Below are 25499 nucleotides of genomic sequence, written 5' to 3'. Positions count from 1 at the left end.
CCCATGGCTGTCTCCCCACTATGTTTCTAACCCTGTCATTGTCCCCCCATGTCTCCATCTGTGCTTGTTGTCCCTCCATTTCTCCATGAATGGCCACATCCCTGTCCAGGTCCATGTGTCCCCATGTCACTCTCCATGTCTGTGTCCCACCATGTCAATGTCCCCTCATGTCCTTACCCATGTCTTAATTCAATGTCTGAATTTTTACCCCACTGTTGGATATTTCAAAGGCATTAAGTGAAATGAAGAGCAAATGCAGGCTAAAAGAAAAGGATTTCTGTGTTTGTGCCAGCTGAGGATCCATGTGCTTGAATGGGAGGGAAGAACCTTTTTTGGAGGAGTTTCCACCCCACTGATGCCAAAATCTCAGTCTTCGCCCCAGTCCATCACCATTTGGCTGCAGAAGATGTCCTCGGGCAATAGGAAATCAAAATTGTGGAATCCCTGAGGCTGGAAAAGACCCCCAAGACCATCCAGCATTCCTTGCTGCCACCAGAAGACAGGATTGAACACCAAAGTTTTTCTGGGGTATGAAAGACAACAAATCAGCTCTCCCCAAGAAATTCTCTAATATCAGTCTGTGTCCCAATGGATGTTCCTCTCCCTGTGTTCATCCAGGTGGCCACGGGGAGACAGGAAGATGTGGAGCCCCCACAGCCAGGTGTCTTCCCAACACGAATCCCCAGGACCACGGATTACCAGGGCTCTGCTCAATGGGATCACTGGGGATCATCCAACGCCGATCCTCCCATGGGGGATGGAGCTGGAGCAGCACACGAAGCTCTTCCTGCACTCGGGGCACTCGCAGGGCTTCCCTTATGGTGCCTCTGTTGATGGTAGGTCAAGTGAGACCTGCTGGAGAAGCTCTTCCCACACTCAGGACACTCGTAGGGCCTCTCCCCAGTGTGGATGCGCCGGTGGACAGTAAGGACAGAGTTTCGATTGAAGCCCTTCCCACAGTCGGGGCAGCGGAAGGGCCTCTCATCCGTGTGAATCCGCTGATGTAGGAGGAGATTGGAGCTGGTCTTAAACCTCTTCCCACACTCGGGACACTCGTAGGGCCTCTCCTCGGTGTGGATGCGCCGGTGGACAGTGAGGGTGGAGTTTTGCTTGAAGCCCTTCCCACAGTCGGGGCAGCGGAAGGGCCTCTCATCCATGTGAATCCGCTGATGGATGAGGAGGTCAGAGCTGGTCTGAAAACGCTTCCCACACTCGGGACACTCGTAGGGCCTCTCCCCGGTGTGGATGCGCTGGTGTTTTCTCAGGCTGGAGCTCCATCCAAAGCTCTTCCCACATTCCACGCAGGTGTAGGGCCCTTCCCCAGTGTGGATCACCTGGTGCTGGAACAGGGTAGAGCTGTCTCTGAAGCTCTTCCCACATTCCCCACACTCATAGGGCTTTTCCCCAGTGTGGATCCTCTGGTGTTTCCTCAGATCGGAGCTCTGGCTGAAGCTCATCCCACATTCCCCACACTTAAACCTCCGTTCCCCTGTGTGGATCCTCTTGTGCTGCATCAGGTTGGAGCTGTGGTTGAAGCTCTTCCCACACTCCCCACACTCATAGGGCCGTTCCCCAGTGTGGATCACCTGGTGCTGGATCAAGTGGGAGCTGTAGCTGAAACCCTTCCCACATTCAAGGCACTTGTGGGGCTTCTCCCCTCCATGAGGCTTCTCCTCCAGCTCTGAGCTCCGGCTGGATCTCTGGCCGCCCTCCTGGCACAGGGGGGGCCTTTCCTCCTCACAGCTCCCTGGGCTGGGTTTGCAGCCCCTCCTCCTGCGGGATCTGCGGGGCTTTTCCTTCTCCTTCATCCAGCCACTCTTGGGAATGAAAAATCCTGGTTTGGGGACAAAACAAGAGGAGAGTGTCTTAGGCTGGGGGTTCCTTCTTGCCCAAGTTCATCTCAGGAACTCATTGGGCACCTTGTGTCTATAAGAACCTACAAAGCACCAAGATTCAGCCCAGAAGTCCTCCAAACATCAAGACACAGACAAAAACCTACCCAAAGATCAAGACTCAGCCAAAACCTCTTCTAAAACATAAAGGTTCAGCCTCTTGCAAAAAAACAAAGGACCAACATTTAGGCCAAATAAAGCTCAGAAACACCAACACTGACTCCCATGAAAATCATGGATCCCTCTCCCTGGTCACCTACTGCATGTGATGGAGAGGGGCAATGTTCCTGGGGCTGGGGAGGGCTGCAGATACAGGGAAGGGTGGGACCTTGTGCTGCCTCATCTTCCTGCTCCTCCTCCTCCTGTGTCTCTACTCTTCCTCACACTCCTCTACCTCCTACTATTCCTCCTTCTCCTGCAGAATCCCACCTTCTCCTCCCACTTGCATCTTTTGAATAGTTTGTCCTTCAGCCCTGCTGCTCCTTCCCTTGTCCCTGCCCCCAGGCCCAGCACCCACTGCCGGCTCCCTCTTCCCCCCTAAACCCACAGCATCCCACCGGAGGGGCACGGATGGAGCTGGGGCAGCGCTGGGCTCTCGGCCGCTCCCGCCCGCACTCGCTCCCCACTGCAGCCGCTCCCGCCACGACAGCGCGGGGGGCCCGGCCTTGGCGCTCCCCCTCCCACCTGTAGCAATGGATCTGAATAATTTAGGCCATTCTCTTTATCAGGCAAACTGTTTTTAGATAAGGAGACACCTGCAGTCTTGTTTTTCAGAGTTCTCAGAGATTTGTCAAGGCTACAGGAACAACAAAAGGTCTAAACGTAATGAGGAAGAACATAGGAAAATGTCTACAAGAAATGCAAAACTCAGCTAGAAGTCACACAGCTTGGTCATGGACACTTGACTAATTAGGTGCCTTGAAGGATGTGTGCCTGTCTGATAGACAAATGACTTAGGCAATCGAGAGACTCCTGTATGTGTGAACAGTAGTGCTAGAAACTGTAACTGTGGTTTAATGTGAACAATAAATTGGTTTTTGTTGGAATCATATTGATTCGTGTGTTTCAGTAGCACATTTTTCCCCTGCATATGGGTGACCCCAATTGTCTCTACGAGTGTGGAAGACTGAAGCGGACCAGAACCCTGAACCTGATCGGGTGCGAAGAGCGTCTGCGGGAAACACAGGCAGGGAGCCCGGCCTGACACCTCTGCGATTGGCCATGGAGGTAGGAGTCACGGACTCTACTCGGAGTATGGGGGCTCACAGCCTTCCGAGGAAAAGCTCCGGACAAAGAGATCAAAGTACGAAAGCACAAAGCCTTTCGAGGAAAAGCTCTGGAAGAAGCAAAGCTTCAGAATGTTGCAGCAAATTGAGCAGATAAAACAGGTGAGGGGCCAGGGCTGGAGGAGATAGGGGAAGTCTTTGTCCAAAGAAGAGGAGGCTGCCGTGAATCTCCTGCACATTATCCTTTCAAAGAAAGGTGATAAGTATGATCAGGAGGTCTTAAAGAAGTTTTTTAAAGGGGGTCGAGATAGAGGATTTTTTGCCATCCCCAGAAGCGTATTCAATACTTGCAAATGGGACAGAGTGGGGGCAGAGCTCTGGGAAGCGGTGAGCACTGGAGTCAAAGGTACTAAAGCATTATGCAGGATGTGGAGGATCATGATTACGGCTCTGAGGCAGTTAAAAACAGAAAAAACCGCTATGGCGGGAGCAGTCACCACGTTAGAGCCGGAGGACCCTGCAGTCTCATTTCCGACCTTTGCCCGAGAATTCTTTGGGAGGGAGGACTCTGTCATACCATCTTCACCTTTTGCAGCCCCAAAGCCAGACCCACAGGGTCCACAGGTGACTGATAATGCTAACAATACACAGTAACAACCTGTGCTGCCTCACAACCCCCAGCAGAAGTGGAAAAAATGGAGGTGGATACACCCTCACCCACCCCTGCAACAGGGTCTCCCACAGGGAGCTTAATTCTGAAGAGTTACCAGCTGCATCAGGGGGCCGTGTTAAGGATCCGCCAGCCATCACCACCTCACTCAGACCACTCAGACTGGCTTAACCATGCCGAGCATTCTGATGCAAAGATGCTTGATAACTCCGAGCATTCAAATGCAGCTTACACATCCTGAGCAATTAGAGGCTTTGAAGAGGAGAGGTGGCGTGAGCAGAGAGAATTAGCTGAGCTCAGAGCTCTGGTTGATATGCAGATGACTGAGAGGCAAAGAGACAGATTGCTGCAGTGGCAGAAGGACCACAGGGCACGAATCCGTTGAGGAAGCATCTTACCAAGGTCTCGATCCTGACCGAGATAGCTATGGTGATAAGCGAGATTGGTTCACCAGAGAACGTAGCCATGAGGGAGAGTTGGTACTGTGGGCGGAGGAGCAACGGAGGTCACAGGAGTGTGATTTCGACTGGCACTTTGGTATGCGAAGGATGACAGATCCCCTTGTAACCCAGCTGGACAGCCGAGAGCACGCATGGCTGAGGGAAGAGGGGCACGGATCCCGACCTGCAGAGGGGGTTCTCCGAGTTGTTTGAGTCCCAGTGGATATTCCAATCACATTTGGAAGTGGTGAGGTATTATTTGCAATGCCTTGGCTGAGGGTGAGTTCACTCCGAGTGTTTTCCCGGTTATCACTGCTCCTGGGGACCCAAACCAACACCTGTGGGCACCACTGGACTGGAAACTTGCCCATGAGGAACAAAAGGCCATGATGCAATATGGCTTGACGAACCCGTATGTGCAGTCGCTGATAGATCATATATTTACTAGTGGGTTATTGGTCCCTTTTGACTGCAAGAAGTTGGCAGATGCCTTTCTAATGCCCAAAGAGAAGCTCTTGTGGCTAGCAGATTGGGAGCAGAGAGTGGAAGCTGCAGTTACGGAGAATCTCTCACTCCCTCAGGGAGATCCCAGACAGTTTGCGACTACAGACATGCTACTGGGGAAGGGACCTTATGTCAATCCCCAGGAACAATCTGTTAGATGTTGCCATTTTACAGCAGTCCCAGAGATTTGCTAGAGAGGCATTTTGGGCTGTCCCCAATATGGGACTTCCAAAACCATCTTATGTTATGATCAGGCAGGAACCAAAGGAAACCTTTATGAGTTTCCTAGATCGTCTCAGGGATGCGCTTGACCGAGTTCCTGGAATGTCCTCAGATGTTAAAGTTGCAATCGGAGAACAGCTAGCGGTGGCAAACGCAAATCCCGCGTGCCAGAGAATGATACACGTGCTGCCACGCTCGGCAACTTTGACGATAGAGGCATGTTCCAGGGTTGGAATTATGGAGGAGAAAAATGCTGGCTTGGCAGATGCGATTTTTGAAGCCGTTAGTCCAGCGCAGCAAGAGCATCAGTCTCAAGGGTTTTCGCTGTGGAAAAGTCCGTCACAAGAAGAGCCGGTGCAAGGCTGCAAAGAAAAATAAGGCCATAGTGCCATCTACTGACTCTTCAGGAAACTGCAGATGTGACAAGTTTGGGCATACGGCTGGCCAGTGCAAATCTCAACGCAAGGACGGAACCTCACTGGGAAATGCAAAGCTGAGCACGATGGAGGGGCGTGCCACGACACAGATGTGCTTCCAAGGCCACGGTCAGGCAGCTTCCTGGACCTTCTTGTCTCTGCAACATCAGGAGGTGCTGGAGTGGATCTACAAACAGGAGTAGACGTCAGCTTGACTGATGCTACTGTGCAGGTTGTTCCATCTATGGCTCATGGACTCTTGGGGCATGGACTCAGTGCACTACTGATAGGGAGATCATCCACATCAAAGACAGGCATCTTTGTCTCTCCTGGACTGATAGATGCAGACTATGTGGGTAATACTGGTATGATGGTGCAGGCCATGAGCCCACCTGTTTACATCCCAAAAGGCACTAGATTGGCTCAGCTAATTCCTTTTTGGGCTCAGGTTCCTAGGAAGGGGTTCAAGGGGGGTTGGGGGTTTTGGATCAACAGAGCTCCTCATGTGATGTTCACAATGCCACTGTCCAAGGATAAACCAATTAAACCTATTACGTAACCCTTGTACCTTTCTTTGAGGCCTGATGCATGGCCTCTCACCACCCTGGGGGCACTGGTTCTGGGGGTGGGGGGTATGCAGATGACCCGAGTTAGTGAGTCACTCCTAACAGTGTGGGTTGATAATGAGGCACATGTTTGTGCCCAGGTGAGACCTTACATGATGAACACAACCATCTGGCTGCTGGGAAGGGATGCATTGAGCCAGATGGGTTTCTCCCTTACTAATGAGTGTTTTTAGTTGCGGCCATTGAGGGGTGGTCGACCCTAAAACTGAAGTGGTTAACTGAAACATCCATATGGATTGATCTGTGGCCGCTGTCAAAAGAAAAGCTTGCCCATGTTACAGAATTGGTTGATGAACAGTTGCAGAAGGGGCATATAATACCTTCTACAAGCCCCTGGAACACACCCATTTTCACAATTCTGAAAAAATGAGGGAAGTGGAAGTTGTTGCATGATCTTCGGGCTATTAATTTGGCAATGCAGGACATGGAGTCTTTGCAGCCTGGTCTACCTACACCAGCAATGTTACCTGTGAATTGACAATTGTTGATTACTGACCTGAAAGATTGTTTTTTCACAATTCCTCTACATGAAGACGATAGTGAGAAGTTTGCCTTCTCGGTACTATCCATTAATAAGGCAGAACCAGCAAAAAGATATCAATGGACCATTTTGCTGCAAGGGATACGGAACTCACCAGTGATGTGCCAGCTGTATGTTGCTTAGGCACTAGCTCCACTGAGAAAACAGTACCCACAGTATCTTATCTATCATTACGTGGATTACACCTGATTGCAGAACCTACTACCTGTCTTAAAGCGACAATTGCAGACTGAAGGTCTTCAAATTGCCCCTGAGAAAGTTCAGCAACAGGCCGCATGGAAATATTTGGGAATGATTATTACTGAAGCCCAAATTCGCCCCCAGAAATTAACTATTTGCACTGAGACTCAGACCTCGACAGATGCTCAAAAACTGATTTGAGACATACAGTAGATTGATACCACTTGTGGTATAACTAATGAGACCCTTGAGCCTGATGCCATTGTTGAAAGGGAGCAGTCTGGCCAATCTGCAGCAGGAGCTAACTGAAAAGCAGCAGAAGGCTTTGACTCAGATTGCCACTAAATTGGGCAACTCCTTTGCAGACTGCTGGTCACCTGCTTTGCCATTGTCGGTGGCTGCGCTGAATAAGGAAGCACACAGGATGGCTATACTGACACAGTGGGATAGCCAGACAAAACAACTGCTCAAAATTCTGGAATGGGTGTTTTTACCATTCAATTTGAACAAATCTGTGACCACTCGAGTGGAAGCTATAGCAAAGGTCATGATTGAGGCACGGAAACAGACATTGGAAATAGCGGGGATGGAACCCCAAAGTATCCTTCTTCTGTTACCAAAGAAGTACTTGCAGTAGTCGTTGCAGAATCTGAACACATTACAATGGGCATTGTTGAATTTTTCAGGTCTTACTAGTACTCATTTTCCTCCACATAAGTTCTTTGCATCAACAGCTGAAGGAATTACCTTGGTTATCAAGGCAACCTGTGGAAGGCCTCACGGTTTTCACTGATGCCAGTTGGAAAAATTCTAAAGCAGGTCTTACGTGGCAGGAAAATGGCGAACGGCCCAGTGAGGTCCTTGAGGGGCCAGGAGACTCTTTGCAGGTTCTGGAATGATCCCATTAAAATTGTTTCTGACTACCTCTGTTCTGTAGGCGTGGTCAAGCCAATGGAGTGGGCACTGCTGAAGGAAGTCCAGAACAGACGGTTGTGGCAACTCTTTTTGCAGCTGTGGCAATTACTTAATTACTGTAGACAAGATTATTTTATTACCCCTATATGAAGTCATTCTGGCCTGCTGGAAGGTCTGGCCTTGGGTAACGAGAAGACTGACTAGTTGATGGCACCACTTTGGGCCTCTGCTTCTTCAAATATTGACAAATTCACTCAGGCTAGGAGGGCTCATGAGTTCTTTCACCAGGGCATGAAGGTTCTACACAAACAATTTGGGATACCACTACAGGATGCCCAAGGAATTGTCACAACTTGTCTGCAATGTCAGGGTATGATTGGCGGATTTGGTCCGGGTGTCAATCCTTGCTGCAGCTGCGACAGGCTGATGTAACTATCTATTCTTCCTTTGGTCATTTCAAACACATTCATGTGACTGTAGACACCTTTTCTGCCACGGTTTGGGCCACTCCAATGACAAGTGATGGTTCTTGTTTTCACTGTCATTCGGCACCTGCCAGGCTGTTTTGCTGTAATGGGTCTGTCCCAGGAAATTAAGACAGACAATGGGCCGGGGTATGTAGCCCATGGAACCCAAGACTTTTTGGCCCATTGTGGGGTGAAACGCACCACAGGGATTCCTGGTAACTCCACAGGTCAGGCCAGTATTGAAAGGACACATCAGGTACTGAAAGGACTGCTTGATAAACAAAAAACAGGTGAGGATGGGCTGAGCCCACAGAACAGAGTGATGAAAGCAGTTTATGTGATGAATCATCTATGGCTAGTAGGTAGGTGTAATGAACCTCCTCCATTAACCCATTATTCAGGTCTGCAGCAGGATTCTGAATTGGCACAGCACCAGCCAAAAGTTCGATTTAAGAATCCTGTGACAGGGCTATGGGAAGGACCGGCAGATCTATTAATGTGGGGGAGGGTTTATGCTTGTGTCATTACAGACAAGGGGACCCCAATGGATACCAGCGAAGTGGGTTCATCCCTGGCTTGTGAAAGACACACTGACTCCCAGCAACGCAAATGAATTACCAACCTTGAAGACATCAGTTGTCCTCAGAACTGCGAAAAATTCTAACCTGGGTGAGGTTAGCATGTGTGGGATGTGGTTCTGACCGGTGGCATCAGTTCAAACGAGGTAGTTTTCCCAGGTGCATAAACTGCAGACATCTCAAGAATTTAATGCATGGGTGTTGTTATCTCAGGTGACTGGAATAACTGTGAGTTCCCTGGAAACCTGTGAGGAGGAACAGAGTTTGTTTGATTCCAAGGACCATCTAGTGCAGGCCTTTCGGTGGTATCATAGTAAGCTTCAGAAGCTCAAGAGGCAAGAAAGGGAGAATAGAGTCAAGGCAATTTAGTGTGGAGAGGAAATATTCATCTCTGGAACTTGGGTTGTTAGACCTGAGCAGTGGGAACAGACAAAGCGTAGGTGGGAGAAGGAGAACCAAAGAAGATGGAATAGGAGAAGGGCACAAAAGGCAAGGAGTACAGCTAGGTTGGGCTTTTCTCCCTGATCTTAAAGGGGATGGGCTTTGCTGAGGATAAGGACAAAGAGCAGTCATAAACCAGAGATGCAGGTTTCTGAGTTATTCGCTTTGATACTTGCACTGTGTGGTTCCATCTGTAGTGCAGAAGAAATTCACCCGCCAGGAAGGCATCAACAGAATGTTTGGTTTAATTGGGCTAATGCGACTGGGGTAGGTTCGTTTTGCTTATCCTTAGCCATGCCAGGATACCCCTTTCACACATGTTTAATTGGTGTCCCTTTGAGTAACTTCAGTGGTTTCACAAAATGGGTAGGAGCTACAGGAAAACCCTATGTAGGAGCAAGTAGACCTAGTGCAGAGGATCATTGGTGCAGCATAACCAAAGGAAGGACAAAGATGGACATGTGTAGAAGACTGAGAATCAAGCCAAACAGTGAAGGCTTCCAGGCAGGCATGATAGCACGAACACTGAACCAGACAGGGTTGGAGCCTCAGGAGCTGGATCTGCTAGGATTGGCACCTGAAGTTTTTGCTTGTTTTTCAATTACTTTCTAGACAGAAGATCAACAAACATGAGCAATCGCCTAGTCCCATGTCTCAAAAATAGTAGTGTTACTCTTAATCCCAATTCTCCATGGTATCAGGACCTAACTAAACACTGCCATGGTTGGACTTATTCTGGAAGTGCTGGTGAGAATGCAACTGTAAGAATGCTTCCACCAGGGGTCTTCTTAATCTGTGGAGACAGGACCCGGCCCACAACCCCGAGTAATGCATTTGGTGAACTGTGTTACTTAGGGAAACTAACTATGTTTGCTCCCAGCAAGAGGGAGCTGCTATATCAGACCATCTGGAGAGCAGGACACAGCAAAAGAACAAAAAGAGCAATCACAAGCTTGGGGCCAAATTATCAGGATAATATACAGTCTTGGGGCGCTCCAGCAAGGATAATATCATCAACCATTGCGACAGGTGCTCTGTGACTCAAGCCTTAGCCACTCCTAAGGATTAAGTTGGGTTGTTGGACAGGTAAGCAGTTAAGTATCACTTCAGCCATTATAGACCAAATGCTCGCTGATGTAGAGAGTGTTAAACTTGACATGCTGCTAAACAGGGCTGCCATCAACTTCTTGTTATTAGCTCATGGGCACGGGTGTGAAGATTTTGAGGGAATGTGTTGTATGAACATCTCTGACCATTCTGCATCCATGCACAAGAAACTTAAACAGTTACAGGATAACATGAAGAAGTTGACTATTAATGACTGGAGTTTGGATGAATGGTTTAGGGGGTGGGGAATCACTGGTTGGTTAAAAGAGAGCACTATAGGTGCTTCGGTAATATTAGCTTTCATTATAGCTTGCTTTGTATCATTCCATGCATTGTAAAATTGATAACTCAATGGGCAAAAAATTCAATAAAGAAAGTTTGGCCAGTCCAAGAAAGAGAGGGGGGAATTGTAGCAATGTGTCTGAATAATATAGGCCATTCCCTGTACCAGCCAAACTGTTGGTAAATAAGAAGACACCTGCAGTCTTGTTTTACAGAGTTCATCAAGGCTACAGGAACAAGTCTAAAACTAATGAGGAAGAGCCTGGGAAAATGTCGACAAGAAATGCAAAACTTAGACAGAAATCACACAACGTGGTGATGGACAGTTGACCAATTAGTTGCCCTGAAGAATGTGTGCCTTTCTGATAGACAAATGACTTAACCAATCGAGAGACTCCTGTTCACGTGAACAGTAGTGCTACAAACTATAATTGTGGCTTAATGTGAACAATAAATCAGCTTCTGTTGGAACCAAATTGGTCCGTGTGTTTCAGTAGCCCATTTCCCCCTGCACCCACCTCCCCAAATTCCCCTCGAGGGCGGCGCTGATGCCTGGGGGAGGGGCGCAGGTGGGAGCCAGGTGGGGAATGCTGGGAGCTGGGGGTCTGCCTGGCAACTGGTGAGTCATCAGCACTGAGCACTCCGATTGGCTGAGTCCTGCCCGAGGGGTGGGGCTGCAGCAAGGTGGGGACATCCTGCTCCAGGGGAAACGTCCGGCAATTGGGGGACCCCCATGAAAGGAAGAAGATGAAAGTGTCTACAAACAGATGCTGCCCAACTGCTTGGGGATAGGGCGAGGCACTTGGACATAAGGAACGGACGGAAGAAGCCATCAGTTCCATAAAATGTTATTAACTAACCACTCAGGCTGCTGCTCAGCCAAGGTCCTGCGGAACTCATGAACTTCAACAAGAACAACAAAGACTTAACAGAGCTGTGAATATGGTTACCTATACAAAATGTGTTGCATATTAAGGGGGGTATGTAGTAGGTGGATTGGGATGTCTGTACCTTTAAAGTACTTCAGCTCATGTGGAAAGGGAGAGAGAGTAAAAGAAAATTAGGATGGAAAGGAGGCTCCATCATCCTCCAACAATTGGAAAGACCCCATGAGAAATATCCCATGGCCTCTCCCTTTCTTTATGAATGAAATTACTTTTTACAGGATTCCTCTGTCTACTTTGTGAACATAAACATCTGGTGATGTGAATTTTTCCACACACCACGAAGCAGCATGCAGTGAGTGGAGCTGAAGGTGCCTCACCCAGTTTGGGTGATCGGCTCCCTTGGGTGGCAGCGGCACCGGGGATTGACTGGGGACTGGAGAGTGTCCAGGAGACAGATGAGTGACACATCAGGGGCTCTGTGAGGAGTCGGCAGGGAGAGAGCACTGAAAATCTCATCAGTGAGGACACTGGGATCTTCAGGAAGTAAACATGGCAGGGCACCCTTGGTGGAAAAGGGAAAGCCAGGAAGGGGTCCTGGCAAAAGGGATGATGATCCCAAAATATCTCTGAAAGGTCCCTTGGGAGAATGTTGAGGCAATTCGCATATGCTCTCAGAGGCAATTAAGGACATGGACACCCAGGGGGGCAAAAACAGAAGTCCAGAAGGGATTTAGAAAAGAGGGGATGGATGGTGCTGATGTGCTGGGAAGGGTGAGGGTGAAGGGGAGTGTGCAGGAATATCGTTAAGGAAGAAGGTGGCAGGAAGAGTCTATGTGTTAAAAAAAAAGGACAATGGAAGAGATAAATACTGAGGACTGGGACATTTTTCAGTAGGGCGTAATGCTCAAAATGTCCCAGCGGATGGAGATCCTCTGTGTCCCCGGTTCCCAGCAGAGGCAGACAAGGAGGTCAGGATTGCAGGGGGTTTCTCTGGGCTGGGCAGCGGCAGCAGTGGGCGCAGAGGTGCGGCACCGGGAGCACGGGCTGGGGGCCTGTGGGGAGCTGCGGGGCCGGGCCGGGGCTGTGGGGCAGCCGGGGCTCAGCGCCGGGCGCTGCCTGACCCCAGCACCCCCCGGGCAGGGCCGGCACTGGCCCCCGGCCCCCAGGAGGCTGCGGGACGCCCCGGCCGCTGCCCGGCCCCGTGGAGCTGCCGGCCCTGCCCGCCGGGGGAGCCGCCTTGGGACACTGCGGCACCACAGGCCCCGGCTCTGGGATACGGGCTCTGCAGGGCACGGGGAGAACAAGGGACAGCAGCCAGGAACGGCTGCGAAATGGGCATTATACATGGAGGGAGCGAGATCGTCTTGTAAGGATTTGGTTTGGGTGGCTGGAGAAAGGAATGATTTGCAGAAAGCTCAGCAGCTGTCAGAGGATGAGCACCCACAGGCACTCAGGGGGGCTGCACCAGGGCCACAAGAAGCCCCTGCAGCACGTGGTCACAAAGGCACAGCAGGGGAAGGCAAGAAGGGAGGAGGAAAAGGCTGAGCTGAAGGCAAAGGCCATGGCAGAGTTTCCACAGCCCCTGAGGGATGAAGCCCAGGCCCGAGGGGGCCCCAGCACCGAGGGGACGGGCTCGGCCACAAGCACCTGGCACAGGCAGTGCCCTCCTCGGCACGGAGAGCCCACCCAAACAGCCCGGGGCAAGGAAGCAGGGTTCCATCTGCAGGCCACAAGGACACTGCAGGCACACACAGCAGCACCCTCAGCAGGAGCAAGTCCACCCCTGCACGGACATGGATTCCTGGGGCTGCCAGAGCTCCCATTACACCAGGGACCCACCACACTGGAGCCCTTGACAACATCCAGGCTGGGGCTGGATCCACAGGAGGCCTTTCCTCATAGACACAGCAGCCACTCCATCCACTCTCAATCTCACACCTAAGGCGGGAAAAGGCAAAAAATCTCTTTAGTTATTCAGGGGCTAAGTGGGAAAGACGATGGGATGTGTTTTATTCAACCACTATCAGGAGATGTGGGGGATGGGTTTGGAATGCAGGAATTTTCTTTTGCTCCTAAATGTGATTGCAATTTATTGGGAGGGGATTTAATGGCTTAATTAGGAATGGAAATTAATACTGTCAAAGGTGCTACTCAGGCTACTTCTCTTGTACCTTTGTGTCAAATGTCTGGCAAGGCCTGTGCTGAAGTGAACCCACAAGTGTGGGCAGCCCCAGGGAAAGAGGGAAAATTAGATACCCAGCCTCTCCAAACTACTCTGGAGCAGCCAGGACAAGTGGTGTCTAAAAGCAATCCCCTGTTCCACGGGAGGGAAGGAAGGGCTTACAGCCTGTTATTGAGCCCCTGCTCAAGGCAGGGCTTTTGGAGCCAGGGATCTCTCCCTATAATGCTCCTGTGCTGCCCATCAAGAAATCAGATGGAATCCATGGAATGGTGCAGGACCTAAGAAGAAGAAATGAGATTATCAAACCCAGGCACCCAACAGGCTCAGATCCTTCCACCATCTGGAAGCAGGTTCCCTCCTCACACTGCCACCATTCAGGACTTGGTGTCAAAGATGCTTTCTGGGGATGCCACTGACACAGGATGGTGAACAGGGTTTGGCCTTTGACTGGGAACAAGAGGGAGAAGGGAAAATGGGAAAGACATGAAGATCCTTCTGCAGGGATGCACAGAAGCACCAGCCTTATTCGGGCAAGCCTTGCAGAAAATATCAAAAGAATTTACCTCACTCCCAGGGATTGGGTTAATGCAGGATGTGGATGACTTGCTCCAAACAGGAGGACATGAAGAAGTGGTAGAAGAAGCCTCTGTGAAATGGCTCCATTTTCAGGCTAAAAAGCATCCAACAGTAATTGAAAATAAAAAAGCGCTAAAGGTGGAGAAAATGGCTAAATATTTGGGATATATTTCGACTGAAGGTTCATGAGGTATTGACCCAGAGAGGGTCCAGAGAATCTCAGAAGTAACATTACCTAGGACTAAAATAGATGTACAACAATTCTCAGGATTAACGGGGAATTGAATTACCTGGATTGAGGACTCTCTGCTCTAGCCAGAACACTGCATGACTTTTTAACTCCAGACAGCCTCAATGTTAGGGTGTGGACATTTAAAAGAAAATAAAACTTGAGAAATTAATAAACCAAAATGACTGTTGCCCAGCCATGGCTCTCCCAGACTCAGAAAAGGAATTGGAATTGTCTGTGAATGTTAAAGAGGCCACGACTGAGCAGCAGCCAGGGCTCCACAGCGGGGGAAGCCCCTGTGCCTGCCCACAGATCCTCTGCTGGAATCGTCTGCCTGGCCACCTCCTCGGCCATCTCCACACACTGGGGGCCAAGCCTTGCTGCCACTGCTTGAGCTTCAGGCCTTTCTGTGCCTGCACTGCCACAGGGGCTGGGGAAGGCACCGGGACAATTCCACTCTGGCTCTCAGTCACACTCACACACTGGATGGGATCACATTGATGGGAAACAGACCAAGTGTAAATTTTTTTAAAATCTTATTTCTCTAGTTAAGCTTGGCTTGCCTTTGCCCTGGGGAAAGGAATTTTAAAGGCTGTTTTTAAGGGATGTTACACCACTCAATGAGTTTAACATCTCAGCCGACTGGGAATAGCCCAAAAGACACCCACAAAGACAACGACCATCAACAAAACACCAACGACCATCAGCAAACAGCAACCAACACCTACCCCAGACACTGCCCCCAGCATAGTTGAAGACACCTGTTCTGGAAAAGGCTGATAAGGAAATCCAGGAGCATGGACCTAATAAACATCAGAGACAAAGAAATCCAGTTCCAACAGGAAACCAAATACTCAGAACTCAGCATCTTGGAAGCAAAGAACATCAAACCAAAAGATTTCTATGCGTTTAGACTGTTTAAAGTTTAGGAAAAATCCAGTAAAAGTCACATGTCATTGAATGATTTTCCCCGGACATTTGGGCTACATATATCTGTAGATACAGAACAAAAGGGAATTCCTGCAATGAATGTGAAATTATGTTTAGCTCAGAAGCTCTGATGGATCCAAGAGAGAAGTGAACACACAGACATGAACCAGCGTTAAGAGTGCAACCATCTTTTCATCCTGCGTGCAAGGACTTTTGGGATTTGGATTTTCTTTGGGACTTGGGTGGTGTTGCACGACCACCAAGGACCACACTCTAGGCCAAGAAGTTTTGAAAACAATTGTATATATCTTATTGGGGCTTGTAATTCTTCTCATGATCGTGCCATGTTTGCTTCAATGCATACAGCAAGCCATTGACAGAGCTGCCAAAGAGGTGTTTTTGGTGCAAATAGAAGGTGGAGATGTTGGAGTCCCGGGCATTCCTTTGGTCACCCTGGAAGGTCACAGACCTCGGCAGTGAGGTCTGGGACTCGAGCAAGAGGGTTTGAGATCTGTACAGGGGTGTCTGGAATATGTACAGGGGGGTTGCAGACCCTGGCACAGAGCCCAGGAAGGCACTGTCTCTGACTTCAGCCCATGGGAAAAAACTTGCAACACTGAGAGAAATTGCAAGTCACAAAGGTGTGACAGACAGTAGTGTAGTGCATTATTTTGTAGTTCTGAGGTTCTTAGAACGGAGGTAAATGGGGATAAAATGGAGGACTTAGGACGGTGCCCTGGGTTGTTCTCCCTTGGCCCCCATCCACTGTGACAGTGGCACACAGGAGTTCAAGGAGATTGGGTCAGAGTAGAGGTGGCCCTTTGAGAATAGGTAATAGGTATTGGCAATTAAATGTAAATAAGAGACACGTAATTATCTGTGTAAGAATGCTGTGACATGCCACTGTGGGGGGAGTCCTCCTGTGTCAGAGCTGCTGAACAGACCTCGGCCGTGCACAGAGAAAACTGTAAGATAAGAAATAATAAAAATGAGAAACCTTGAAAAACATGACCTTGAAGACTCCGTGTCATTCCTGCATCTGGCTCGGGCCTCTCAGAGGCCAAAAGACTCTCAACCACCTGAATCTCGGGTGAAGAAAAAACCCAAGAGGTTGAGACTACATAATTTTAGGAAAAATCTAGTAAAACTGACGTCATGGATTGATTTTCTCTGCACACTATGGGCTATGTGTGGACAAAATGATTCCTGATGAACATCCTGGCTATATTGGAGTAAAGCCTTGACTCTCTAACAGTAAAGATTTTGTTAGAGCATTTTTTTCCTACAGTTTCCACAAAAATATTACACCATTACAATAATTTTCATAATAATCTTACTTTTATATTGTCAGGTAGATTTGGGCCAGGGGTATCAAAATCAATTTTTAGTCCTAGAAGAACAAGTAGAAAAAACTTGATTGTTTTGGAATGTTTTTGTGTGTGCTTGTGTGGGACTCTTAGAGATCACAACATTTTGCTATGGGTTTTTCGATATTCACCTTCAGGTTGCATTTTGCAAAACTAGTAGAGCTTTGAAGGTCACACTTTACCATATAAACAGTAATTAGAATATTGTTTAAAAAAAAAAACCAAAAAACAAAAAACAAAAAACAACAACAACAAAAAAACACACAAAAAAAAAGGCAAAAAAAAAAAAAAAAGGAAGAAAATAGGAAAAAAAAAAAAAAAAAGAAAAAAAAAAAGCAGATTGTGTGGGGACCACTTGTGAATCATTTCATGTCTGCTCTGGAAGAGAAGCTTCCTTCCAGGCAGCCAGGAGAGGAGCTTTAGAAATGCAAATGAACACTGCTGAGGAAAAGTGTGGACAATCACCAGGCTCTTCTTGCCTGGGGGAGGAATTGGGCTGATTCCCTCTGGCCCTCAGCCCAAGCTCTGCCTGCTTGCACAGATGGAATTGGCACAGCCAAAGGCAGAGCCCACAGTGAGGATTTCTGACTCTGCAACGCAAATTGCTTCAGCTGCAAAGGGAAACAGCAAATGAAGAATGTTGTGAAACCTCCACTACAATAAGTGGGGGGAATCATCCCTCTCCCCACTCCAACATGTGCTGTCACTGTCTGTGTCACACAGGGAGCATTAGACCAATGGAGGGTTTGTGCTACCACAAGTTTAGAGAAATCAGTTGGGAATCCAAATAAGTGATGATTTAATTACAGAAAAGAGATCAATTGATGCAGCCCTGGCTGGAGGGAGCCCCCAAAAATGGGGAAAAGATGAACAGCCACCAGCACAAATCCTACAACACCAGGGACCAGCCCCTGGGAACCCGAACCAATTCAGATCAGGAGCCACAGAACCCATTGATCATTTCAATGGCAGAATTAGATTACAAGATGTCCTCGAAATAAAAACCAACCAGACAGATCCAGCTCCTGAGTCTGGCCCACCAATCCACTCAAATGAAGAATGCAACATTTATTTCACCATGGGATGGGATCAGATTATTGATTAGCAAAAGAAGGAGGACAGGGTGGAAAATTAAATGACTCAAGATCCTGCTGGGAAATAGATGACAACCAAGAAGAGGTGTAACAAAGATAACAAAGGAAATAAGAAAGCAGCTCCTGTTCCAGTCCAAACATGGGAAGGATGGCAATGGGACACGGTTCCGTGGTTCCCTGGCACACCAGGGGTTAAATGAATGCTCTTTCTCCTCTGTTGTGCTGCAGCAACTCTCATCTTTGGGCCGTGCAGGACACCTTGCTGAGGGCAGCTCATTCAGCAGCTGAGCAAGGGGATGCAGGTGGCAGCCAGGCCTCCTGAGCCACACACGGCTACAGAAGGACAGGGAAGGAGCTCACTGACAATGAGCCCAAAGCCAAAGGGCACCCAGCAAGGAAAAACAGAGTCAGGGAGTGAATCTGCTTGGAGATAGGGCCAGGGACTTGGGGATGAGGAAGGAACGGGAGAAACCATCAGTTCCAGAAAATGTTACTCACTGACACGGACTGCTGCTCAGCCAAGGTCCCGCGAAATTCCTGACCATGGAGAAGAAGAACAAAGACTGAACAGAGCCACGAACATCGGATGTTATACAAAAGCGGGGTGCATATTAACGAGGACATGCCGGAGGCGGATCGGGAAGTCGGAACTTTCCAAGTCCCTTCGCCACTGGGCAAAGGGACAGGGAGATGCAGAAGGGAAAATCAGGATAAAAAGGAGCCCGCGTCCTACAACAACTGGAGAGAGCCCACGGCAAATGCCGCACGGCCTCTCCCTTTGCTCATCTAGAAAGTCACTTTTACAGGACTCCTCGGTCTCCTCTGGGGACACAAACCTCTGGCGACGGGAATGTTCCCGCACAGCCCCGGGGACAGGGCGGCCACCTCCGTCCTACCCACGGGAACCGGGACGGGCCAGCGCTGGTCCGGCACCGGCTCCTGCCGAGGCAGCGGCGGGAAGGAGACCGCGGGCAGCCGCTCCCGCAGCGCCCTCAGGCCACGGGCAACACGGCGCCCACACGGCACAAGGAAGCCGCCAGAGCCCCCTGCCGCCCCCTCCGGCCGCAGCCGGCCCCGAGCCCCGGCACAAGCGAGCGCGGCTCCCACCTGCGCTGGGGCCGCCTCCGAGCTCCGCCGCCGCCTCAGCGGGCTCCGGCCGCTGCCGCCGCTCCCGGGGTCGCACACGCGCTCCCACAATGGCGCCTCCAACCAGCCACGGGCGCCCGGGGGGCGGCCCCGGGGCCGGGCTTGGCCCCGCTCCGCCCAATCAGCGCGCAGCCACCACCGGCACTGACGGCAGAATCGGCCAATGGCGGCCAGCGAGGGGCGGGCTCTGCACACGGCCCGGCCCCGCCCCGCGCTCTCAGGCCCCGCCCCCGGGCTGTGTGAGGGGAAAGCCGGAGATGAGGAACAGCCCCGGGACGGGCCCGGGCCCGAGTCGGGATTGAGCTGAAAACACAAACAAAGTTCTCCGCAGCTCCCGGCCCGCCTGGCCCAGCCCTGCGTGTTCGCCGCCACCGGCTCCGAGGAAAGCCGTCGGTTCTCCTGGCCCGAATTAGGAGCATCAGCGCGTGGCTTTGATTTCCCCCGAAAGGGAAAACCCCCAACGCCCTTGGGCTGAGTGGAGAAGGGGGGAGATTTCTGGCAGAAAACTCCAAAAATCGTTTTTCCCCATAGTTGGGAAGAACAGACTGAAGCAAAGTGAGGTGGGTCCCAGCCCTCAGCAGCGCCCCTCTGCCGTCCCAGCTGAAGCTCTCGCTGGCTGCTCTCGGCTGGATGGGCAGACTGGGAGCACTGGGAAGGGGCCCCGGCTCGGGGTGCAGCCCCCAGGACAGCCCCACGGCCCCCACGGCAGCTCCAAGGCTCCAGCAGCCGGGATGGAGCGTGAGAGGTTGAGCAGCCCTGTCCTCTGTGTCCCCCTTTGCTGTGACCCCAGCGGTGGCCGCGGGGGCCGGACCCGCACCCGCGTGTTTCTCGAGTGTCACCCGGGCGTGTCCCCAGCGGCCATGGAGCCTCGAGAGGTGCGACAATCCCGGCGCAGAGTGGGGGAGGGGGGGACAGAGGGGACACAGAGTTGGCAGGAGGGGACAGGACGTCGCAAAGACAACAGCAGGACCTGGATGGAAGGGGGAAGGTGACAGACGGGTGTAGGGGAGCGAGCGTGGCGCGGGGCGGTGGCGAGGGGACAGCGGGAGGTGGCACGGGGGACAGTAGGGGGTGCCAGACAGGACGAGAAGGTGACAAAGGGACATATTGCGCAGTTGTGCCCTCCAGGGATGGGACAAAGGGGACCACTGTAGTCCATAGGGACCACCCAGGGAGGCCACGAGGTCCCCACCACCTCCCCTTATCCTCTCCCCAGGTACTGGAGGTGCTGGTGGCCATGGTGGCCACCCTGGGTGAGCTGGTGGCCACCATGAACATGCCATGCAGAGCAGTGTGGCTGCTCCTGTACCCAAGGTCCCTGCACACAGCCCTGAGGAGATTCACCTGGGGCCTCCAGTGGACAACAACAATGTCACCTTCCTGCACCAGTGCGGTGTCACACCCCTGGGCCCAGCCGTGGCTGCCCTCAAGGACACCCAAGAGGCCACCTGGACCAATGTGACAACTGCAGCCAGTTCTGGCTGGTTGATGAGCTCCACAATACCTGTGAGACATTAATTTCGAAGAATTAAGGACTTCAGTTAAACTAGATATTGCTGAGGTAGACTTCCCTTTGTTAACAGAAGCCGGATTTAAGGAACCAATAAATCAGGAGACCTGTCAACTTAATCAATAGACTCCAAGAACACAATGTGATCATAAATCAAATAGTCTTGAGAAAACAGGATCCAGGTGTCACCAACACTAAAAGGTTAAAAAGTCAAAGCGAGGAGGATCCATCTTACTTCCTCATTTTGAGACCCCACCCCATAAGAAGGACCACCGACCCATTTCAAAGAACAAACTACGCATACTTAATTGCTTTTTGGCTAATTACCATACGAAGCGGGGAATGGGATGGACCAGAGTTATGACTATGCATTTGTGTTTTGGGTATTTATCGGCGATTGATGGAGAGACGGGAAGACTGATTCATGATCAGAATTCGATTTTACTGAGGTTTTCCAAGTCTTATATACCATTTCAGCGAGGTTAATAATTTCTACTACAATAATTAGGTTAGAAGATGCATTATACAACATCTTTATCGTAGGGGGTTGATTGAATCATTTCCCTTAAACAGGTTTTAATCCCATCTTCTCATAGGCTCAAAGTTCTGTTTGTCCTTGCCACGGCATCCTAGTCACCAGACTAGTTATGCTAATTAAGTCTGTCTTACTCTCAGACTTGTGTATTCCCACAGGTATTCAACACTCTTGTACATAAAAAGACCCTGTGATCATCTGTAAATTGCGGTGTGTATTTGGGAGCTATCCTGCACGCTGCCCGGCATCGTGATAAACACACACTTTGTAACTTCAAACTGTTAGAGAGTCTTTGTCCGTCATAGTTGGATATTGGTATTAGATCAATATCCATATTTTTTTAATAAATCACCTGCGAAGATGAGACCAGCCACTGCAACCACCAGGAACTTGAGGGATGAGACTGCTGGCTGGTGGACAGCTGGGGACAACCTGGTGGCTGTGGCCCTGCAGCCACTGGGCAACCTGAACAAGGGTGAGGTGGCCTTGGTGGTGGCCACACATGAAAAGGCCCTGGTGGCCACCAGGCAGGCGGGGGCAGCCACCAGGAGGGGACAGCAGACAGAGGTGGCCCTGGGGCTGCTGGGACACTTGGTGGCCATGTGTGAAGAAGTCACTGTGCTCCTCTGGGAGCTGCAGCGCTGCCTTGGGCCCATCAGGTTGGTCCTTGGGGGGACAAAGGAGGCATCCACCGATGTCCCTGAGGTCTTGCTGGCGGCGGTGGCCAAGGCCCAGTGGCTGTGGGAAGCCAGCGACCATCTGGCCATGTGTCACCTGCTGGGGACACTTGGGGACATCCACCACCTCCTCTGGAGTCTCTATGGCTGCTCCAGTGGCCCTGCTGGCCTCAGTGGCTGCGCAGTGGCCAAGCGGTGCCAAAAAGCCATCAAGGACATTCCGAGGCTGCTGGGGGGACAGTGATATTACTGCTGTGACATCATTGGGGTGGCCATGTGGGGAAACTTGAGGACACACGAGTGCCACCAGCTTCTTGTGTCACCAGGAGTTCCTCAAGTGCAACCACAGGAATGGGCAGAGAAGGAATGGAAGCGTGGGAAAGAGGCAGAGCCATCAATCCCTTTCCCCATCCAGGGAAGGGGAGACAAAGGGACACTTTTGGGACATCAGGAAGGTTTGGAAACCCTGGGGGTCACAAATCATCCCAAATCCTGGATTCCAAGCAATCTTAAATTCCAGATCCCTAACCCTGCTGGATCCCAAGGATGGATCCCAAATGATCTCAAATCCCAGATCCTGGTTCCCAAAAATCCCCAGATCCCAGATCCTGCTGGATACCCCAAATCCAATCCTCAAAGATTTCCAGTCCTGGATCCCCAAACAATCCCAAATCCCAGACTCCAAATCCTGCTGCATCCCCAAAAACAATCCCAAAAAACCAATTCAAAATCAAGGTCCTGGTAGGGTCTCAGAGCCCTGGTGGAGTGAATGGGCCCTGAGGAGGTCAGTCTGGTCCTCTCAGGGGAAATGGAGCCCTGGGGGATCAATGTGAGCCACAAAGGGTTAAACACGGCCTCTGAAAGGCTCTCTGAGGTTCTGGGAGGGCAAATTCTGCCCCTTGAGGGATGATCCCCCAGGGATCGCCCATAGCAGGCACCTGAGAGGATTTGGGGGATTTGGGGGATTTTGGGGGGATTTTGGGGTTTTAGTGAAGTTTGGAACCCCCAGGGCTGTGGATGCGACCAGGAGGGAAAAGAGAAGTGGAAAGTTCCAGAGCCTGTGGAGTTCAGATGGGCAGAGAGGGGGAAAAGGGAGATGGGAGCCTCCAAATTCCCGGGGAGATTCAGGTGGAACCCCCCAAAATCTCACCTGGGTACCTGGGAACCCCAAAACCTCCCCGGGGCCTCACCTGGGCAGCTGGGAACCCCCAAATCCTTGGGAATTCTCACCTGAGTGACACACGAAAAGACTGTAAAACTCAAAGTAATTTTAAAGTAGGTATTGTAATTTATTCAGCGCTGGGGACAATGAGGGATCGCTCCCAAAGGCATGTGAACCCCTCGCTCACTCGGGGATTTGGGCCGCAATTAATGGGATTTTCGTTGGAGTTTATGGGATTTTGGCTGGAGTTCATGGGAGTTGGGCCGGAACTCAGGGATCTCAGCGCAGAACCAGTGCATTCTGAGCCCGTTCTGCCCCGTTCCTTCCCCAAACCCTGATCCCCCGAACCCCTGGAGATTTTTTTTCCCACCCCCGCAGCCCCTGCAGGTCCTCCTCTTCCTCGTCCTCTGCCATGCCCCGGCCCTGCTCCCCCCCTTCCTCCTCCTCCTCCTGCCCCTCGCTGCTGCACCTGGAGTTCCCGCAGGTGCCGCCGGCGCTGCTCTCCAACCTGAACCGGCAGCGCCTGGAGGGGAAGCTCTGTGACGTCTCCATCCGAGTGCAGGGCCGGGAATTCCGCGCCCACCGCGCCGTCCTGGCCGCCTCCTCTCCTTTATTCCATGACCAGCTGCTCCTGAAGAACCTGGACTCCATCGAGCTGCCCAGCGTGATGGACCCCGCGGCCTTCGCGCTGGTGCTGGGCTGCGCCTACACCGGGCGCCTCTCCATGGCCCCGGGGGACATCATGAGTTTCCTGACGGTGGGAATTTTGCCCAGAACTGGCAGAATTTCACACAAAACGAGGGAATTTTGACCAGAAGCAGCAGAATTTCACAGGAAAACACGTAAATTTTGTCCAGAACTGATGGAACCGCGCCCGGAACTGACAGAATTCCCCCCAGGAGACCCCCCCGGACCCCTGCAGACCAGGTGAGCTGGTGCGGCTCCCCCGAGGGCCCGCGGCTGTTCGTGTGCCACTGCGGGAAGGCATTCTCGCACCGCAGCATGCGCCAGCGCCACGTCAACATGCACCTGGACCTGCGGCCCTTCACCTGCCCTGAGTGCCGCAAGCGCTTCAAGATGAAACATCACCTGAGCGAGCACATGAAAACGCACACGGGGCTGCGGCCCTACACCTGCCCGGGCTGCGAGCGCCGCTTCATGTGGAGGGACAGCTTTGTCAGGCACCGGGGCACCTGTGCGGGGACAGGGACACGGGGAGGGGACAGGGAACAGGGACAGAGTGACACCTAGGACACCTGTCACACCTGGGCACAGGTGGGATCACACCGGAGTGGGTGATGTCACCCCTGGGTGGGTTGGTGATGTCACACCTGGTGAGATTGGTGACATCACATCTGGGATGGGTGGGGAGGGGGGAGGGGACAGCTCAGTACAAAGGTGATGTCATGTCCAGGTGAGCCTGGAGGTCACACTCCTAGATGATGTCACCCCTGGCGGGGGTGATGTCACACCTGAGCAGGATGAGAGGGGTGTGGACAGGTGATGTCACAGCAAGGTGACATCATGCCAGGTAGCGTGGTGAAATCACACCTGGGTGGGGGTGGTGGAGATGTGATGTCACGCATGTGGGTGACATCATGACACAACTATGGCTATGAGGTGATCAAGACCATGAGATGACAATGACCATGCAAAGACCATGACACAACCATGACCTTAAGATGACCATGAGGTGACCATTACAGTGAGATGACAATGAGCATGACATGATGGTGATCTGGAGATGATCAAGACCATGAGATGACCATGAAACAACCATGAGCATGAGCAGGAGATGATTTAGATAAAGAGGTGATTGTGAGGTTCCCCTACTCTGACCATGGCTATGAAATGATTGTCGCCATGGTCTGACCATGGCCATGAGATGATGGGGATTATGATCATGAGATGATCATGACCATGAGGCGACCATGAGATGACCATTACGGTGAGTTGACCATGAGCATGAGATAATGGTGATCAGGAAATGACCATGACTGTGATGATGGCATGACAATGACTGTGAGATGACCATGAGCATGAGGTATTGAGGCCAGGAGATGACCATGAGATGATCATGACCATGGCCATGAGAAGACTGTGACCAAGAGATGACAATAACACAGCCATGTGGTGATCGAGATCATGCAGTGATCATGAGATGACCATGATACAACCATAGCCATGACATAATTAGCAGTGTCCATGACTGTGACCATGACATGACAATGACTATGAGATGACCCTGGGCATGAGGTATTGCAACCAAGAAAGGACCATAACATAACCATCACCATAACATGATCCTGACCATGAGATGACCATGAGCATGAGATGATGGTGACCAGGAGATGACCATCACCATGACATGACTGTGAGCACGAGATGATTTTGACCATGACAAAACCATGGCCGTGAGATGACCTTGATTTATTGTGGCCATTAGTTGACCCAGTGATGACCACGAGCTGACAATGAGCTGACCATGAGATGACCATGAGGTGACCATGGGATGACCATGAGATGATCACGACCCAGCCATGGTCTGGAGGTCCCCAGACCCCATCACTCCCCTCACCTCCATGTTCATCCCTTACTGAAATCTCTCATTTTCCATGGATAATAAGGACACCTGAGCACGGTGCGGCGCAGCCAATGGAGCGCCGGAAAATCATAACGTCATCAGTTGCCAGGCAA

The 25499-nt window shown here is 51.1% G+C and overlaps 2 protein-coding genes and 1 long non-coding RNA gene across 3 annotated transcripts in view; 1 reads left to right on the top strand and 2 right to left on the bottom strand.

Moving 5' to 3' along the window:
• Positions 1-184: 184 nt before the first annotated feature.
• On the bottom strand, positions 185-2022 carry LOC136373114 (zinc finger protein 79-like). Its single transcript, XM_066338065.1, is given in 2 exon segments — positions 185-818; positions 821-2022. Coding segments are annotated over 2 exon segments (1077 nt in total). The 5' UTR covers positions 1809-2022; the 3' UTR covers positions 185-729.
• An 11384-nt stretch (positions 2023-13406) lies between these two features.
• On the bottom strand, positions 13407-19163 carry LOC136373124 (uncharacterized). Its single transcript, XR_010745579.1, has 3 exons — positions 18880-19163; positions 14140-14246; positions 13407-14017 (listed from the first exon to the last, which is right to left on the bottom strand). It is a non-coding gene; the product is annotated as an uncharacterized lncRNA (long non-coding RNA).
• A 3-nt stretch (positions 19164-19166) lies between these two features.
• The window catches only part of LOC136373112 (zinc finger protein 3-like), a 65776-nt gene continuing 59443 nt past the window's right edge, over positions 19167-25499 (top strand). Inside the window, exon 1 of the mRNA XM_066338063.1 lies at positions 19167-19307. The gene's annotated coding sequence lies outside the window, so the exon portion shown is untranslated. The remainder of the gene's footprint in view (positions 19308-25499) is intronic.

The sequence above is a fragment of the Sylvia atricapilla genome, chromosome 31 (genome assembly GCF_009819655.1).
Source record: "Sylvia atricapilla isolate bSylAtr1 chromosome 31, bSylAtr1.pri, whole genome shotgun sequence".
NCBI classification, from domain to species: domain Eukaryota; kingdom Metazoa; phylum Chordata; class Aves; order Passeriformes; family Sylviidae; genus Sylvia; species Sylvia atricapilla.
The sequence above is the reverse complement of the archived record's forward strand: the minus strand, read 5'-3'. Positions and strand labels throughout refer to the sequence as shown.